Genomic DNA, 20,210 nt, shown 5'->3' with positions numbered 1-20,210 from the left:
GTGGTGGATGTAAAAATGTGTATGTAATGGTGTAGTCGTATGACAGAAGGCAAGACGTGTACATGCAAAGAGTCGTCCTGATCAGGCTTACAGCCAAGGTGGGAAGAGCTCATGCAGATGAAGAGGAACTGAATTGTAGCACTCTAACCTTAAAAAGCTGTGCCTGATGTCTGCAGGTTGAAAGAAGCCTGGGAAATACCAAGCTAAGGTGTGTGGGTAGTCCACGCAGGTTGTCCTGCCGTGCCAGAATGGGGTGGTTTGAGACCAAATCCTCACTGCTCCGTGCTGGGTGCTCCAAGGCTGGGTTCACAGTTTGCCCCAAAACCCAAGTCACATCTCCTCTGCTGACACCTCGCGAGGACGAAGCCCGTCCTCCTGCTGCTCCCTGCCTCTCTCCGCTGACTGCTTGGGTAACGTTGCTTTATTAGTGCAGGCGAGAAGCATCGCTTCTGGATAAACGTAGTCCAGTGAGACAGCTGTGAACCTGAGTGATCAGCAGGCAAAATTCTTCCTGCAGGCCTTGCACTGCCCGAAATGCAGGAAATACCAGAAGAGAACTTCTCTCATGGAGATGAAAAAGCACCGAATTAAGGTTCCTGCAGCACCAGAGCTCTCTGTCACCATTACAGACTATTAACCATTTTTAGTGATTTTTATACGTATGGCATATAAAATTAACAAACATAATTTATTACCCTCTCACACTGTAGCTGAATGTTTTACACAGAGGACCTATTCATCACTCTTTAACTAGTGCAAACAAACAGGGTTCCGCAGCGCTGACTGATGGATATATCGGGTTTCTTCACCACTCCTGCTGCTCAGGCTGCTCTTGAATTAATAACTCGGAGTTTACTTTGCACATTGTTTTCTTTTTTTTTTTTTTTTTTTTTTTTTTTTAAGAGCATTTGGAACACCTAAAGCCTGATTCTTATTAACACTAAGTTCCTGTTACACCGAAGAGGCCTGAACATGTAATTAAATTTTTCTTCTATTACAGGCTCCTTTCTAAGGCCCTAACGACATAAATGGGATCTCAGCTTCAATAAGAATTAGACGTCAAACCTTTGCTCAGGAACTTGCAATAGCAGGGAGGAGTAAATAGTATCTTTGTCACTGTTTCCACAGATCATCCTAATAATCAGCAGAAGTCTTTTGAACGTAATGTAAAAAGCGGGCACTGATATTATGGGGGCTTTACATACTCTACTTGAAAGGGATCCTATAATGATTAGTTTAGAAATCTAATTTCCTCCATCTTTTGCAAGAAAGCTTTGGAAGTGAGAAAGACTAGTACCTTGACACTATTGTTTTTGGCTTCTCCATGAAATGCCATTCCAGCCTGGATCCGTTATGGATGGCTGAAAATCATCATTTCCCTTCCATTGCTTGTGCTCCTCAGGACATTTCTGCCACCCTGTGAAAGCAGCCATTAGATCTGGCAGCAGCAGCGCGAGCACACATGCGCCAGCAGAAACTGCTGGGGGTGCTCAGCCTCGTGGAGCTGCCAGCTTTAGAGACCCCTTGGAGCAGGCGCAGCTCACAACCACATCGCTGTGCCTGCTCTCACAGCTGAAAAGCCAATGACAGATCCACTTCCACAGGCCCTGGGGCTGCTGGGTCAAAACGGGCCAGGTCAACTGGAGACCAGTTTACTGGCAGAAATACCATCGCAGCGCAAGGTGGGTGGGTAAAGGTGATCCTAAACTTGAGTGGGAAGACACGGCTAAGCCGAACTCCTGCCAAAGCATGCCCCATATGGTCTTTGCATTAATAACCTCTTCTGCCATCATCAAGCAGCGTTATTTCTGTGGCTCTAAAACAAACTGTGTGTTACAGTGGTCAACTTCGGAGTTCCTACAAAATGTTCAGAGAACGACTATAGGGATGTATGCTGTGACTGCTCCCGATTCATCTTCCAGCTTCTACCCTTCAGTTATTTTCTGAGTAAGGCTTTGCATCTGCATCATGGTGTTTGACTGCCCATGGCAAATTATTTCTTAATTTGCCCAATCCCTGTTTTTGTCTACTTATGGTACTCATAATGTTGTAAAGCTGACACCAACAGTAAGTGTTCCCTGGCATTGTGTGTAAGAGCCCTTCCTCTTGCTTGTTTTGCTGCCTGACAATTTCATTAGGTGCCTACAACTTTTCCTGTTCAGAGAAACAGTGATTAATTCTTCCCTATTCACCGTCCCTAAGTCATTCGTGATCTCTCTACATCTCTCTTCTCCCATACCTCCCCATTGTCTGAAAAGTCTCAGATTAATCATCAGGAAGGTGCTTCTGCCCTTCCGTATGTTGCCTGAGATGGATGCACAGATTGTAGATGGTATCTGGGATGCAAACGCTCTAGTGGTACAGTGGCATTGCGTATTTGTGTGTGTCCATGCTCTCCATTTTCACCACAGTGGTTCCTACCATTCACTTTGCCTTCTTGAGCAAGTTCAGGGAGGTATTTCAGAGAAACTCCAGGTGAATGAATGCAGGCTTCACGTCATTCTCATTCACTACAGGATTTGTCCTGTGTTTCTCACAGAACCTCAATAACAATGAACTGATGGCCAAGAAGGGAGACTTAAGTCTGAATCGAGAGCAAAAAAAAAACCAAGAATATTCCTGATCTTCGAGAGCATTATTTTGAAACACAACATTTAAATGTACCTTTATTTACTGTTGTTTATGTAGCACAGTGTAGTGGGTTTAAGTGGCAAGGTTTTGGTAGCAGGGGGCCATGGGGTGGCTTCTGTGAGAAGGATCGAGAAGCTGCCCCATGTTTGGTAAGGGACTCACTGCTGAACCAGAGCTGACCCAATAAGTGATGTTGTTTTGCGCCTCTGCGAAAGCATATTTAAGACAGGGAAAACAAACAAACAAACAAACAAACAAAACAAAACAAAACAAAACAAAAAAAAAAACGCTGCACCACACAGCAGCTGGGAGAGTGAGAGGAGTGAGGACAGCCTTGCAGGCACCAAGGTCAGTGAAGAAGGAGGGGGAGAGGTGCTCGAGGCGCCGGAGCAGAAGTCCCCTGCAGCCTGTGGTGAGGACCATGGTGAAGCAGGCTGTCCCCCTGCAGCCCATGGAGTACCACGGTGGAGCAGGGTTTCAGGCTGCAGCCCGTGGAGGAGCCCCCGGTGGAGCAGGTGGATGTGGCCTGGAGGAGGCTGCGGCCCATGGAGAGCCCCCGCAGGAGCAGGCCCCGGGCCGGAGCTGCAGCCCGTGGAGAGGAGCCCACGCAGGAGCAGGTGACCTGGCAGGAGCTGCTGCCCGTGGGGGACCCAGGTTGGAGCAGTTTGCTCCTGAGGGATGGACCCCGCGGTACGGACCCATATCTGGAGCAGTTCTTGAAGAGCTGCTGCCTGTGGGCAGCCCACGCCGGATCAGTTCAGCAAGGACTGCATCCCGTGGGAGGGACCCCACAGCACAGGGGACGAGAGTGACCGAGAAGGAGCGGCGGCGAAGCGCTATAGACTGACCATAACCCCCCTTCCCCCGTTCCCCTGCGCCGCTTGGGGGGAGGAGGTGGAAAAAGGTGGATGGGTGGGAAGGTGCTTTTGGTTTCTTTCCTTTGTTTCTCACTTCTCTAGCTTGTTAGTAATAGGCAATAAATCTTACTATCTCCCTATGCTGAGTCTGTTTTCCTGTCACGATAATTACTGTGCGATCTCCCTGTCCTTATCTCAACCCTTGAGCCCTTCTCATCGTATTTTCTCCCCATTCCTCTTTGAGGAGGGGGAGTGAGAGAGTGGTTGTGGTGGAGCTCATCCACCCACCCGAGTAAAACCACCACACATAGAAATTATGAATAAGATTTTGATTACCAGTTCAATAATGATAAGGTTGCCCTCTGCATCAAGCCATGCAGGAAAATATATTTGCTTTCTGTGTAAATGGACACACATAATGTAGCTGAGATGCAAATTCAGAAGTCCTGGTGTGAAATCAATTTCTCCTGTGATCTACAATTGAAAGTATAGCTCCAACCTTTACATCTATTTGCCATTTTGTGAAATGTTAAGGTGCTACTCTAGTGTACATGAGCTCATTTTGATCACAAGTATCGACACATACAGCCTCACTCAGCATGGAATGTAAACCTCTGCATTTTTAAACTGGATTAAACTATATATATTTAAATATTAATGAAATGAAATTCTGACTGCTTTAGTTGCTAAAACCTCTAAATCTTTTAAAAGAAGTTTTCTGAAAATACTCATTGACATTGATAGTGATCTTTGCCTATCTGAATGTCTGATGGAGGAGAGCTTGGATAAAATAGATAAATAAATAAATCGAAAAATGTATAAAAACTGCAAAGTTTATGCTAATTCTGAATCGAACCTCCATTTGGAGATGAAAATTGAAGCCATACTTATACATCTAACTTGATGACAGATTTTCAGAAATACTGAGATATTTCATCTCTCCTTGCCTCAGTCCTTTTGTACCCAGGCACTTAGATGCACCACACAGAAACATAGAATGGTTTGGGTTGGAAGGGACCTTAAAGCCCACCCAGCTCCACCCCCCTGCCATGGGCAGGGACACCTCCCACCAGCCCAGGTTGCCCAAAGCCCCATCCAGCCTGGCCTTGAACACCTCCAGGGATGGGGCATCCACAGCTTCTCTGGGCAGCCTGGGCCAGGGCCTCACCACCCTCTGAGGGAAGGATTTCTTCTGAATATCTAATCTAAATCTTCTCTTTTCTAGTTTAAAGCCATTCCCCCTTGTCCTATCACCGCACCCCCTGACAAAGAGTCCCTCCCCAGCTTTCCTGTAGCCCCCTTTAGGTACTGGCAGGCCGCTGTAAGGTCTCCCCGGAGCCTTCTCTTCTCCAGGCTGAACAACCCCAACTCCCTCAGCCTGTCTTCACAGGAGAGGTGCTCCAGCCCCGTGATAATTTTTGTGGTCCTGGACTTGTTCTAATACTTCCATGTCCTTCTTGTGCTGGGGGCCCCAGAGCTGAATGCAGGGCTCCAGGTGGGGTCTCACAAGAGCAGAGCAGAGGGGGACAATCCCCTCCCTCACCCTGCTGGCCACACTGCTTTTGATGCAGCCCCAGACACGGTTGGCTTTCTGGGCTGCAAGCACACATTGCTGGCTCATGTCAAGCTTCTCATCCACCAGCACCCCCAGGTCTTTCTCCTCAAAGCTGCTCTCAATCCATTCCCTGCCCAGCCTGTGTTTGTGCTTGGGATTGTCCCGACTCAGACACAGGACCTTACACTTGGCCTTGTTGAATCTCATGAGGTTTGCACAGGCCCACCTCTCAGGCCTGTCCAGGTCCATCTGGATGGCATCCCTTCCCTTCAGTCTGTCAACTGAACCACACAGCTTGGTGTAATCCACAAACCTGCTGAGGGTGCAGTCAATTTCACTGTCCATGTCACCGACAAAGATGTTAAATAATACTGGTCCCAATACTGACCCCTGAGGGAAACCACGTGTTACTGATCTCCACTTGGAGACTGAAACATTGATCACAACTCTTTTAGTGCAATCATCCAGCCAGTTCCTTACCCACTGAGTGGTCCATCCATCAAATCCATCTCTCTCCAATTTAGAGACAAGAATATAGGGGGCAGTGTCAAATGCTTTGCACAAGTCCAGTAGAAGATGTCAGTTTCTCTTCCCTTATCAACCAGTGCTGTAACCCCATGGTAGAAGGCCACCAGATTTCTCAGGCATGATCTTCCCTTGGTGAAGCCATGTCGGCTGTTACCAGTCACCTCCTTATTTTCCATGTGATGTGTTTTCTAATGTTTCAAAATGTGTTTTCTAATGTTTCGACTTCACCAGTTGCATTAGAAAAAAATGTTCATCTCACTTTCTCCATTTCCAACCTTTACAGAACAGTCACTAGTTACTCACTTAACAGAAGCTTTATGGATGAATTACTGTGTAGAAAACAATTTGCATATATTACATAATTTCATTACTTCTGTTATCACTACTGTCTCAGTGTTCCTGCTGATATTTATGTGTGAATTTAATTTAGTTTATATTTTGCTTGTAGCATTTGTGTGGCTAAAATAACACAAAATCTGGGCATTCTGCATAATTTCTATTCACTAGCATTTATAGAATAATTCCAGCTCCTGCATTGTTTTGTTGCTGCAAGAAGACCAGAGATGTAAGAAGAATTTGGGAGAAACACAACAAACGCTACCCACAGGGATTTCTGACTCCAAGTATTCACCATGCAGAATGCAAGAGACCAAGGTGGAGGCACCTTGAAAATGCTGCTTGAGACGATGCAGGACAGCACCCCTTTGCTTGTTTCTTGCCCTGAAAGTAACATACTACTCTGTTGTTCAGATCCACAAGCTCAAATGCAAATATCAAGATAAAGTTATCTAATTAGTAGCCTCACAATTGCCTCTGGGTTTTGTATGTTGCTTTTGTCAGGCTTGGTTTTCCGCTGTGGTCTCCTCTGTTTGGAAGACTAAAATGAAGGTGATTAAAATGATTCATTAACATTGTGCCCCTTGGAGCAAACAGTCCAAATATTTCTGTATTCCCTGGTATTAAGTGCAGTGATCTTCACACAAATGTCCAAAGGTCTTTTAGACTTTTTAATTTTTTCCACAGCTTGACTTTAATTAATGATTCATGTGCAAATTCATATACAATTAGTGTGCTAGCAGTCTAGCTTTCGATTTGCTTTGGGCTCTTTGGGAGGAAGAGAGGAAAAATATGCTCGGAGCTCATAACAACAGTAGACCATATATTTGAATGAATGTTACAATTAAATGTCCGTAAATCTGTCTGGTGTGTGTAGCCATGTCAGTTACTCAACTTTCCTTAGTAGTTGCCCACACAGCTCCCCGCCTGGTTCCTTCAAGGAAAGGCCCACATGAGGCCACAGGTAGAAAACTGTACTGCATCTGTGCTATGAAAGAGGAGAAAGGGATCCCGTTTTTTAAACTGAGTGCCTTTCTATCACATTTTTACTAAATTTTATCTTTAAGCAGTTAGTTTTTTGGCCACCCGCACTCTCCATGGAAAAGGCAAACAAGTTCTCTATTTGCTGGGAATGCACTTCTGATTTCCAGCCTAAATTTACTTATGGCCAGTTTCAAAGGTGGTTACTAGGTGCACCGGTTGGAAAACTTGTCAGAAGAAAAACAGGGGTGGAAATGTTAAAGCTATATGTTTTTTGGACTGACATTCTCTAGAGCTGCATAAATAATTTGGCTATGGACACCTAAGTCCTACTGTGTAGCTTTAAAAAGCTCCAGCTTAATGGGGAGATGAATGATTCTATCTCCACAAACCACAGACCAAATTTCATTAGTATTTTCAGGTGGTGAGCCCAATGCTCCAGAAAGCATTTCAGACAGGATTAAAAATCTGAAGAGGCTTTTTTTTAAAAAAAAAAAAAAAAGTAGCATGTATATGGCTATGGAAAACCCTTCCGAAGAACTGCCACAGTGCTTCCTGGGGCCCCAGCTCCATCTGGCTTGGGCCCAGAGAGAAGTGCTGCTTCTGAAAAAGGCTGCCCTTGATAATACTTTGAATATGAAACAAGATTTTGGTAACACAGCTGCACTTAGCACATGAAGTAGATTTCATGTTTACCAAAGAGGCCTGTAATTTGTGGACTGAGAGTTATTTTCTTCTTTTAAAAATAAAACTCAGCAGCGAAAACCCTACATGAAGAAGGGAAGATGCCAAAATCAAGGCCTGTGGCATGTTTGGGTCTCCTGCATCTGAATGTGACAGATACTTCTGTTTTCTTGCTCTGTTCAGCAGCCCGCGTGGCTGTGAGATGTTTCTCCACGGTGTTTCAGCTCCCAGAGTCAGGTGCTGAAGAGGAACCAGGGCTGAGAAGGGGCAGTCACTGGGACAGAAGTACAAAAGGAGGGCTGTGGGGTTAGAAGGAATGATAAAGACGAGAGGGAGACAGGAAAGGAGGACTCTGCGTGCTTATTGCACTGCGCAAGGGACAAAACTGAAGAGGAATTTGGGTTTCAAGTACCTTTAGCAAAGACAAAAAAGCCAAAATGTATACTATTGGTAGGAACATGTCGGTGAAACAAGGGAGCTGGTCATACAAACAGCTTGTTCTATGGAAAGAAAAGAAAGTCGAGAAACTCAGGGAAAGTACAACAGCTATGACTGGAAATGAGACACCCAGATTGTTTTGAATTTGCTCGGTCTGAGCTGTGGCTCAGTCAATGTAGCAGATAAACAGTTAATGCAGCCATCAAAGAACAAACGCAACAATCAAAAACCAACAGGAAAAGGCCATCACTTGCCATAACGTGAGCAAAACTACTGCGCTGAACCTCCTCCCTGCTGGCAAGTGGTAACACCAGATAAAAGCAAGGGGAAAAAAGAAATATTTTGCAAAAATCCTCCCTGCTCCAAACATGTTTCTTCCTGTTGGAACTTTTTGAAGTCCGATATTATTGTTTAGTCAGGTTTGTTCACAGGAAAAACGAGAATGATGGAGCTGAAGAAAGACTCAATTTCTAACCCATTAAACGTTCTTAAGATTGTCTTTAGAGCTTATGGCTCTGATAAGTAACAAGGCCAATAGACTGCTATAGGGAGAAAAAGCTGGAGAAAGAGACAGAGGCCGGCTCACGCACATCTTACTTGGCATGCTGTGGAAAGGGTTAAAAGTGGTCAGTTCATCACTCTGCTGTGTGGTGCCTTGGAAGTTTTCACAACACCAGATGTGTGAAAAAAAAAAAAGAAGAAAGAAAGAAAAGCGAATGCTTGTAGACATCCTGGTGCCCTGGAAGCAGTTAAATTAACACCCAGCAGGGACAAATTTGCAGCTTTGGGAACAAGCTTAAAGTTAGTCTGTTTTCATTCCTGGAGCGAATTTGCAAGTGTATGACAGTGAAGTATAGCCTGGGAAGGAGCAGACAGCTTTGGATTAAGGATGGATAGCCAGAACTCACTCCCACCCTCCCTCTTCCCACTCTGTTTTGCACTTAGGCTGTGAAGTTCTCAATATTTCTGCTAATCCCTATGGTTTCCCATGTCTTTTACCAGTTCTAGGAGGAAAAGAAGCCATTCTTCTTCTTCTTTTTCTTTTTTTCTCCACTATAGCTGAAACCAGAAAAAGCTGGAGTCACCCCAGCAAAGCCTGCTTTAGCTGGGATTGCAGCTTAGAGTTATTTGGAGAAATCTAGTTCTGCAATGGATAAAGCTGGATGCTCTTCTAACCAGAACCAAAGCACTAAATCCTTTAGTCATTCATCATTCACTTGGAGTCAGGCTGTGGCCCAGCTTGCAACCACTACAAATTATAGAAAGGTCTGGAAAAAGACAAGATTGTGCGAGTACATCTAACCCAGCTTCACAGAATTGCAGAGAGCCCTCACAGTCTCTCTCTTCCTCTTACAGGTTGCAGGACAAACTGGCTCCTCCACAGAAATAGGCTTTTTTTTTTTTTTTCACGCTTTGGTCATTGCAAGTATTGTGATATAAGTCGATCACAGGGAACCTTTCCTTCACAGTGGACTATCCAGCTTCCTATAAAGGCCCAAGAGGACCATTGAATCTGCACCCTTCTTCCTGTGCATCTTTTGCAAGACAGGAAGAAAACAACATGTTGGTGGTTCAATGGCTCCAGTTTCATCTGGGGGTGCTACAAGACCTGTAGGGTCAAATGGAGGAAGAACCAGAGAACAGATGTGTTCGTTTTTCCTAGTGGGACAAATATGGTGGTTCTTCTGTATCTCTGATTGATGGAGACTTGCAGGATGAATAGCACGGACTGAAATAGGCAGTGTATCCTTTCAGCTGGCAGTTTGAAGGGCTCTGAGTGAAGCATTTCTGGAAAGCTGCATTTCTTGCCCTGTGCTGACGACTTCTTGCAGACACTTTGGGAACTAATAGACGACAGGCCCCTTATGCCCCTTTACTACTTTCTGCCACAGGATACAGAAATAGGTATTTTTTAAGAGTTACCAGTCTTTCCCATTTCTTCTTCGCAAGTTTGTTCCCTGTGCACCAACAGTTCCCATCCTGCTCCGTTTCCTCCCACGCTATTTCCCGCCCTCGAGTCCCCCTTCCCACCTCTGAACCCAGACTCACTCCTGGCTTCCCCCTCCTGAGCCCCAAAAGGGGCTTTCGTAGCAGCCCAGCTCACGGGAGCAGCGGGTAGCCTCTAGCTGGGCCTAGGGCTGCCAGCTCTGGGGGCTTGGGCCAGCCGGTGGTGCTCTGGGGTCCAGGCTGAGCACCCACCACCGACTCGCTCTCCTCCCACCCTGCCCCAGGAGACACCCAGCCAAACTGCCCCTTGCCTCCAGCGCCGGGCAATGTCATGTTTCAGGCTGTAGTCAGGGCTTCCAGCAACATGTCGTCATGCCGTTCAGCGCACCGTGAGTTCAGTCTGCGCATTTCTTTCAGCAGCAGGGCTGGACTCAGGGAAGTGAGAGTCTCCTGCAGCGAGTTTGTGCCTCATGGATGTGTGCAGCTTAAGTACTCTGAACTGCACCTTCCTCACTGGCTACGTAGGAAGGTTAGGGGACTAACATTAAATACAGAGAAGTGATATGAAGGAGAGGGATAAATATCCCCCTTTTACCTGTTTTCTGCATTTTCTACTGACTCTCAATATGCTGTGGACTTCAAATAATTCTTCACCTCTTCCCACAAAATCAGAAAATCATTAAACTCACATGTTTCCACAGCTATGTCAAGACTAAGTATTACTATTAAAAGACTCTCTGAAAGCCATTTGGCTTTTCAGAGGAACCAAGTGTTGGCAGCACTCAGCCTCCTTCTGAATTCCAGCTGGGGCTTGACATAACAGAGGCTCGTCAGAGGGGATGGAGAAATGAGGACTCTGAAGAGATGACAGACACTCAACATGGTTGGCCTGTTCAACATGCAAAGGGTGATGTGAGGCTACCCTCGAGGCCCCATTCCTTTCTCGTGCATGTGAGGTAAGCAGAACCTCGAGAACAGCCAGAATATGTCCACAGATGTCTCACAGGTCCTTTGGAGAGTTAGCAAGCTGCCGGGTTCACCTCAGTGGTCTGTCCACAGGTGCGATGGGGAAAAGAAGCATCAAACTGTTCTCTGTGCTCCAGCGGTCTCCTCTGGGGGATTGTGCAGGCTGTGAAGGCTGAGAGCTGGGGATGCTGGGTCAGTAAGGAAGGATCTCAGAGCAGGAGGCAAGGGGCAGAGGGCAGGCAGGTCAAGATGAGCAGTGGTGGGGTCAGGGATTGTCCTAGGACACGGCAACAGTGTCTCCGAGACTGACTTTTGCTCTGGTTCAACATCAGACTCAGTGAATTTCTGTGTGATGGTAAATGTGTTACTTACGTCCCTATCTCACAGCTCGTGGGTGGCTTGTAATGGCTTTGGGTGAGATCTTCCTTCTCTCTTTCCCTAAATATATAATAATATATAAAATGTAGAGTAACATTTCCTTCCTCTCAAGCTTTGTCTGGCTTGCTTTTTCAGATTATAAATTCTTCAGGGCAAAAGCTGTCTCTTACATTGTATGTGTACGTTATCAGAAACAGGCATGCAGCAAATGAAGCAGGCAGATGGTTCTGGATTAGTTCTGTTGGAGCATCTGGCCGATTTTCTGGATCTGAATCACATACAAATGGTAAATTCACCCATGAAAACTCATATTAAAGGAACATTACTAGGTCTGTTGCTGTCTTAATGACAGTCATCTGTGGCCTGGGGCAGGTCTCCACCATAAAAGCACCAGCAGTAAAAGTGGCTGAATGAAGAAACAAATATTTGCCACTAGAATATTGCTTCATTTTGAACCCCTAGAGAGGCAAATTACTGGGACTTGTTCTTGAAGACTTCAGGGAATTAAAATAATAGAAAGACTCTAGGGAGAGAAATAAGAGCTAGGCCTTGTTAATTTTTTTTTTTGTTCCTTGACTTCTTGAGGTATTCATAAATTGCCTACGAATGAGCAAAAACTTACAGGAAAGGGGTTTTCACCATGCCAGCTCCCAATGGCTGTGGAATTATATTGTTTTTCCAGACTGCCTTTCCAAAATCCCTGCAGGAAGTTGACTCAGGGCTTGACTCCGGCCTTGGATGCAGAACATGGCAATGGCAGAAATCTTCACTTCAACCAGGTAACGTGCCTTCACAGATATCCCAGCTTCACTGATAAGATCATGGGTCAACACAGACTAACTTGCCTTGTAGCAGAGAGCCAGACCCGAAACATCCTTGGTTCTTTGCCTCCCATTGCATCACCACAGCTTCTTACCCCAATCTTGCCTTGTTACCTCTCCTTTCCAGTTAATCCCATAAACACAAACTCATGTCCTGTTTTTAGTGTTGGTTCCCTACTTTACCCTACTATACCAGGCCTATAAACTGCAAACTCTGCCACCAGCACTGTGGATCTTCTCACCTGCCCTTTCCTCCTTGCAGCCCCTACATCTTCTCTTAGGTACGCACCAGGCACCTTGGGTGTCCCTCTGCTTCCCCACGTTTTCCCATGGCTTCAAGGTGGCAGTGGAGCAAAATCAGAGGACTGAAGCACACAGCACTCTTGCTGAACCTTGTTTTTCCCCACAGCCAGGACAAATGACTGGCCCACGAAGTACCTCGTGGATCACTGCAGACCTCAAACAAACAACAAACATCTGTAGAGGTGCAGGTGGGTAGAAGCTGATATCCTTCAAATTCCTTCTGTGAAACTCATCTTTTACTTGGTTCTTACAGAAGCCAGATCAAAACTGTCCCTTTGAGACAGGTGCCATTTTTAAACCATTTCTACAGTCCTTAGAGAGTGACATTTTGTCCTGTCAGTCGACCTCCCAGGCAATTTCACAAAGCTAATAAATAATAAGACTTCAAGTGTGCTGACATTAGCACAGAACACATCCAGGCAAGTGCAATGATGTTTTGTATTGGTATCTTCACGGAGGTACCTTCCAAAAGCAGCCCAAATGAGACTACAGGGACTATCTCAGCTATGTCCCAAATCCATGAACCCAGAAGCATTTGACCTAAGTGGCTAATATTCTACCATTCTAGTAGCATAAATAGTTTATGAAAAGAGTTCAAGAAAGCTTATGAAGCTGGCAATGTCACCGAGCCTTTGAATTATAATGTCCTCAGGGAATGACCATCCACAGTGTGATTGTCTATATATATGATTTAGTAAACAGAGTGAATTATATAAGGCACCAGCAAGACACCAACACAACTGTCCACTATGGCAATACAGAAACCTTTGACATTTTCTTTCTGGTTTTGTGTTCATAAATCAGTTATGACCATTCAATCGACGGTAGTTATGAGGACGTCCTCAAGTTTTTATTCAGAATATTTAATTCAGAAGCCCTTGCATGAAGGAATGCAACCAAAATGGAGCTATCAAGAAAAGCTCTCATCCAAACACTATTTTTATAGTGAGCATTGCAAGAAAGGTCACATTGTTATTTCCTTACACTGTGGAACGGTTTCTATTATTGCAGATTCCAAAAGCTTGGAAATCATTGTTATTTATGATCTCAGTCACATTTAAGTCCTGGTTTGTACCAATTACCACAAGCCACTCTAGTTTTTCTCTCTTCATTTAACAAATATTTGCAAAATAATTCATTCACACTTGAAAACAGAGAGGTTGCCTCACCAAAATGTGCTCCTCTCTTCTTCTTCAGTGGTAAACACAAAGGTCGAGGAAAATACTGTTTTGATATGAATCATCCTAAGAAGCCACATTTTCTTTGAGAGATTGCAGAGGCTAAACTAGAGGTGTAAGTAATCGCTCAGCAGTGAACGATAACAAAAGTTTTTCTAGCTGCATTTTCAAAGAAACCATGAGATCTTTTGCTCTTGGTGCCTCTTCCTTGCATAGCACTCTAACAATCTGACAGTTTAACATACACTTCTCATGAAATCTGTATGGTGCCTACGCTTTAAAGAAGGCCACATCCTGCAGCTTACTACGCTGCTGTAAGTCCAATTATGCTCTCCCAAAATAAATGAAATTACCCTGGGTGCACACTGGAGAAAATCTCCGCAGAGCTGCCAGGTTCGTTAAACTACCATCTCCACCCCTTGGAGACACTGAAGAGCGACGCATACATATCAATTAAGCATTGATTTTCTGAGCCGCATCGTGGCCCCTCTCCAGCCAGATGTGCCCATGTCGTGTCCCTGGGGCATGGAGCACCTGGAAGGACATCGGCCACATGCTGCAAAATACAAAGTCTTGCCATAGGAGTGCATCAGGCAAGAGGCACATACGGGTCACTCGTGCCTGGGGCAGGTAACAGAGGAGATATTTCTAGGTATTCTGTAGGAAGGGAGAATGGTTGGATTTAAAAGGAGCCTGTTAAGATCTGGTGAAGAAAATGATCTAAGGTAGACCCCAGTTAGGGAAAGCAATGGCAAAAAAAGCCCCCAAACTGCAACTAATCACATTACCTTTCTGGATCTTGGAGAAAAAAAAAATAAAGAGAAAAGATGATCCCATCCTCAAAGACATTATAAAGGAGTGAGGACTAACAAGGTCCTGAGCTCTCCATGGGAAAACACCGGTAACTACACGAACAACACCGGCATTTTCAGAGCCTTAAATCAAGGACCACTGGTTGTTTTCATAAAGCAGGGGCTGAAGCTCTCATGATCCCTTGTGTCCTCCTTGCCTCCAAAGCTGACACTAAATAGGGCTCTTGTGGTCCAAGGGCACATGGCCACAAGTACCACATGGAGTGGCCTTGCTTCATTAGGGTTCCTCTTCTCACGAGCTCAGCCTTCTTTTCTCCCCGCCTTTGAGCGAGTGAATTTGAATAAAAATATTGGAAAAAAACTCATCTTGAAACCTCTGAGTTTAATTTGGCTTTAGTACGAAAACAGAAGGGTATGAATAATATTTATAATATTTTATTTAGCAGATATTGGCTTCTTTTTTTTAACTTCTTGATAGAAGACTGATGGAACTTATTGAATGAGTCATATGAGTGACCAAAAACTTTAAAAATATGTGCAGAATTTCTCAGACTACTTAAAAACACCAAGCTGTTTGTTCAAAAACCTTATGTCTTATTCCAGAAGCATCTTTCATTTCTCTGTTTCTTCACAGAGAGAAAGATTTCAAACCTCCCCAAGTCCAGTTACAGATTTCCCCCACATCAGTCCAGGTTCTGGATAAGTATCGCAAACCCCATTTAACCTGTGCAGAATTTGGAGCTTTTAATTATTCCCTAAACAGTGTTGAACCTGTACAAGTTTTTTCTTGCCTGTGCATATGTTACATCCTGACAGACAATGGAAAGGTGAACCTTTCCCACAACAATGGAGAACAAAACTGAGAAGCAAACCAAACTTTCATTCAATTCAACCTTCTTCCAGGAAACCAAGATGATTTCCATCATTTTTACGACTTTTCCCTAGAGGCAAAAGACATCTAATTAGCAAATCACACTACAAGTTTGTTCCAATTTGACACAAAGTGAATGTGACAGGCAGAGAAATTATAACTCCTGCATTTCCAGTTAGCAAGCCGGGGCTGATCAAGTGAAGTTCAAATGCTTTGGGGGGATCTTAAAGCCTGGGGAGTAAAAATCCAGAGAGTGAGGTGGTTCCGCTAAAAATGTGAGTTTATAGTGTCCCATTCAGTGTTATCTAATGGCAATGTCACAGCAGCTATTTATGAATGTGCACTTGCAATTCCAGCTACAAAGCATTTCAGCCAGTTCTGAGGTGGTCCTTATCGTTCACATCTATAATGAGTTTAGGATCGAAGGAGGAGTTGAACGATATCTAGCAGAATCAAACCTTGATTCCTCATGAAAAGAATAGGGCATGAGTAAAATATATATTAATCATGAAGTTAATTAGTAAATGCTGGTAATTAATCATGGATCACTGTTAATGATCATTAGAAATCCTCAGAGGTGGAAGATGATTCTCCAGGAGAGAAGACCATGTAGCCTAAATGAGGTGATGTCCCCAGTGCTAAGATCAACAGGAATTGACCCATGAGCTCGTTTTGAGCTTCATGATCTTTATTGGAATATAATGCTGGGGTGTCTCCTCCCACTCCGATTTAATATTCAGGATGAACCTATGGGGACAAGCAGCCCTGACCAAGGGGTTGATGAGCTCTTGCATCTGTGCAGACAGGCCCTAAAGTTGTTCACAGAAATCTTAAATATTGCCAGCTGAGCAATTATGTTCAAAATGATCCTAAATCCTGTAATTTTATGGACCAAGTTTATGCAGTTGTCAGTATTATTCTGGCAGCTACAGAATACTCTACTGAGAGAGACCTACCTGATTTTCTGAATTTCGGCAGAACTTGAGAACAACTGGTTAGGAAGGAACTTTACAAATCCACTTACTTCTCTAGAGCACAGAAACAAGAGCATTCTTGCTGCGAAAGCCCTGTAACCTGTGCCAACAAAAGTACACTTCTCAGCTGTGCCACAGGTCAGATAGCCACATCCCGCGGACAAAACTGTGGGCCAGGTGATGCGAGACTTTGGAAAGCTTCTTGCAGAAGTCTGTGACGATAGGCAAAACTCCTTCCTTGGTGTAATACCTAAAGCTTGGCAGTTAGCAAAATTCATTTAGGAAAAGTTTCCTAAACCAGAAAAATCTTGTAGCTGTGCAGGTGATAGATCCCACTACACTCCTGATAAATTTGGAAACCACTGCCATGGCCATGTTGTCTGTAACCGTCTTGTTGGCTTGCCTCCCTCAGCAGCAGCCCAAGAGGGCACAGAACAGGGAGCTAACATTGCCTTGGGCAGCATTACTCTCAATGTTTTTATTCCTTTCCAGAATGTGACTTTGCATGTTTTTTTTTTTTTTTTTTTTCAGAAAAACAGGAGGGTTTGCAGGAGTCCTGCCTGTCTCCCCTGTACTGACAGATTGCTGGAAGCTTCATCATGGCTGAATGAAGGAACTGCTAACATTCATCTGCCTGCCAGTCTATTAAGAGAATGGGGAAATGTGCCTGAGAAGTGAGCACACAGTGGCTGAATAAGGAGAGCAACAGCCAGCAGAGTCCCTGTAAAACAGCAAAGCTGTGCTTGCTTGCTGCTTGCTGTTAATCCTCCGGCATCTTCAAACAAAGCAACTCCTCCTCACCCAGTCTGCCTAAATGTTTCACCTGGTGCCTCTTACCAAGGGATCCTCTGTTGGAAAAAGTCATGGTTAGGTGGCCAGCGAGTTTAAAGGAGTTAAAAGGAGAAAGGTTTCCATGTGTACAACTATATTTACTTTATCTCAAAAACTCATACTGTTCGCCCAAACAGGTTGGCCAAGATATGCCAGTTATGAACGATTCACTCACGGTGCTGCTTCTCAATGACTTTATGGAAAATTTAGGGTTTCACTTTCTCAGTAGTTTCTTATAGCTCTTTCTCATATAGAAGAAATTCATGAGCAATCTCTACATCTGTATTACCTTTCCATATCTTCAAATGCTATGAACCCACCAGAACTCCTCAGAATGGTTTAAACATCCCAATATCAAATGTGCGTTTTACCTGTTTTGCATGTGGTTTCCAGTTTCGGGGGTACAGTGAGGTTACATGTTTGAACTTCAATTGACAGGTCTGAAACATGGGATTTTGGTGCATGGTGACTTGGCAGAGCGTAACTGAGCTATAATAACTGATCATGTCAAAGCAATGTCTCATGATAAAACAGTGGGAGCTGGCCATGTGGTATATAATTGTAGATGTATCTGTGGAAGCCTTCACCTTCATATCTAAGCATGTATTTTATGCAGAGAATATTCCCAGAAGTGTGATGGGTGTTTATAAAGCTCACAGATAAGTCTTAGTTTTTTTCTTTGCCAAACAGATAACAAATGTGCAAACAGTATTTTTGTCATGTCAGTCAAACGATATCTAAAAACAGAATTTCCTAACCCTGCCTCCCTGAGGAAATCGATGACATAAAAATTAACATTGTAAAATGCATTCTATAAGATAACACAGGAATTCATTACAATTGTGCCGTTCAAAAGAACCCAAAATTTTGGAAGCTAGGAAACTTAGACAGGAGTCCAGTTACATCTGCCCTACTATCTCGCCTTTCTGACAAGTATCTACATAATATATAGCAGTGACATATTCACTCTTGCTCTAAGAAAAAAATATAAGTTCTGAGCATGTCTTTCTTGAAATTCTTACAAATGTGCATTTGTGATACACCTGAATAGGCACTAAACAGGCCATCAGTAGCTCTGATGAAGTATGTCCTGAGGTCATTACACACCAGTACGCATCTCCTGGAGGAATGAGGCCAGGCTGGAAAACCCTTTTTACCACTCAGACCAGAATGTAACAAAGAAGGAAGAATTTGCCTTACCTGTCTATGCTGCTGAGAGACTGGATACTGCAAACCTGAGATTTGCTGGCTTTGCTGAATTTTCTGAAGCATCATTTTTTGCTGCATTGCTAGGGGTACATTGGGTGGCCTTTGAAGAGACTGGTTTGGGAGAGGCTGAGCAGGTTGCGGCTGTGGCTGTTGTTGCTGCTGCGGCTGTTGCACTGGGGCTGAGCTCTGTGACTGCTGCGTGTAGTGCAGAAGGGCAGGCTTGCTTTGGGAACCCAAAACTGAAGGCATCTGCTGGTTTGTTTGCTCTGAGTTAAAGTGAAACAAAGGCTTTGTGTTGCCATGATGCTGCTCTAGTGGTGGCTGAGCACTGTTGATAAAGTTTCTGTTGAGGTCCTGAGGCTTCTGTTGCATGATTATGTCCATGGGATTGCTCTGGGGAGTGGTTGGCTTATAAACATAGTTATTCATCCCTTTGGACTGGTTTCCATTCACGGGCACCCCAAGCATCGCTGAGCTTTGTGGGCTGAACTGCTGCTGGCGAAAAGAAGGACTGGGGATTTTCTCTTGCACAAAGGGTCCGGGGGAAGGACCTGACGGAGACAAGGTGGACCAGTTGGCTGTCTGGTTCTGCTGCTGCTGTTGCTGCTGAATCAAGGCATGCTGCTGACGGTTGGCTGCGATCTGCTTGAGTTGCTGTGCGTGAGAAACCTCCTGCCAGTTAGGCAATGGCCGACTGGATGCAGTAGAGACCTGCGACACCTGTGTTTGATTCTGAGGCACCGAAGGGATGGGTGAGGAGGTGGACATGGCAGCAGTGGCCATAGTGAAGGCTGGACCTGTAGAAGAAGGCCTCATCTGTGGGGAACCCACAGAAGCCTGGTTCATGCCTGGTGCGTATTCGCTCTTAATTACCATCTTATCCATCTGCAGAGATCTCACAGGGCCCCTCTGGCTTTGCTGCCCAAGGTCAATGTTGAACGGTTCATCTTGCTTTATTGTGGCATTTATCATATTCTCTAGCTCAAGATCACTCATTGGTGGCACTGATATGTTAGTCAGTTCATTAAATAGTTCCTGAAGCTCTGGATCCATCATTTGTTCTCCTGAGTCTTCCCCATATCTGTTAGGGAACATGTTCTCATGGGACATCTGGCCATCTAAGTGTTTGCTGCAGGACATTGTTTCTCCTGGTTCTTTCTTTACCTCTTTCAAAGTCATATTAAACATGCCATTCCCACTAGCATGTGCGTTGTTTGCTAGATTACTGGTCTTTCTTTGTGATCCTTGCCCCACAGGCATAGTTCCAGACATTGACTGGCTTTGGCAATTGTTAGCATGATGTCCACCTTGTCCCATTGGGATATTATCACCCACTCTTAACCTCTTAATATCAAGGAAAGAGTTGTCCGAAACACCATTTGGCCTCTTGTTGTTGACAGGTGACAGATTTACCACCAACTTTCTCTTCAAGGAGCCTTGGAGCTGAAGGAAGCAGAGACAAAAAATAATCGTTAGATGACAACTGAAGAAAGAAGCTATAGTATATCTATCTGGTGCTTATAGAAGGATCTTGCAAGTCAACAGGCAAGTAAGCACTGCACAGCACAGAAAGCTATTCTGGGCAGCACAGGTCAGTGAAAACAGTCAATGAAATTGTACAGAACTGTAGGGAAATACGTGAGTGAGACATCCCCCTGTCACCGCCATCCCTGTCTTTATAGCCACCAGCAGTTTTTGGGCATCACTGCCTCCTGTTGACCAGAAGTCCCACCTTCCTTGTGGGTGTGAGTGGAGGGAGGTGGCCAGAGCTGTAGCTGGCAAAGCCAAGGGCATATCCATCCCAGATTTGCTCCTGTCTATCTATGCCAGACAGATCTGGTGTATTTTCAGACAGCAGAGACTAATGCAGCCATGAAATCCTCCCGTGTGTCTACCCAATACTGCAGGAT

The 20,210-nt window shown here is 44.6% G+C and overlaps 1 protein-coding gene across 1 annotated transcript in view; it reads right to left on the bottom strand.

The window, feature by feature from the left end:
• MAML2 (mastermind like transcriptional coactivator 2) overlaps nt 1–20,210 on the bottom strand; it is a 213,789-nt gene that overhangs the window by 49,079 nt on the left and 144,500 nt on the right. Inside the window, exon 2 of the mRNA XM_080589102.1 lies at nt 18,292–19,743. Coding sequence (XP_080445228.1) covers nt 18,292–19,743 — 1,452 coding nt within the window. The remainder of the gene's footprint in view (nt 1–18,291; nt 19,744–20,210) is intronic.

Source organism: Anser brachyrhynchus (assembly GCF_964034855.1).
Source record: "Anser brachyrhynchus genome assembly, chromosome: 1".
Classification (NCBI taxonomy): domain Eukaryota; kingdom Metazoa; phylum Chordata; class Aves; order Anseriformes; family Anatidae; genus Anser; species Anser brachyrhynchus.
This window is presented reverse-complemented; position numbering and strand designations above follow the sequence as displayed.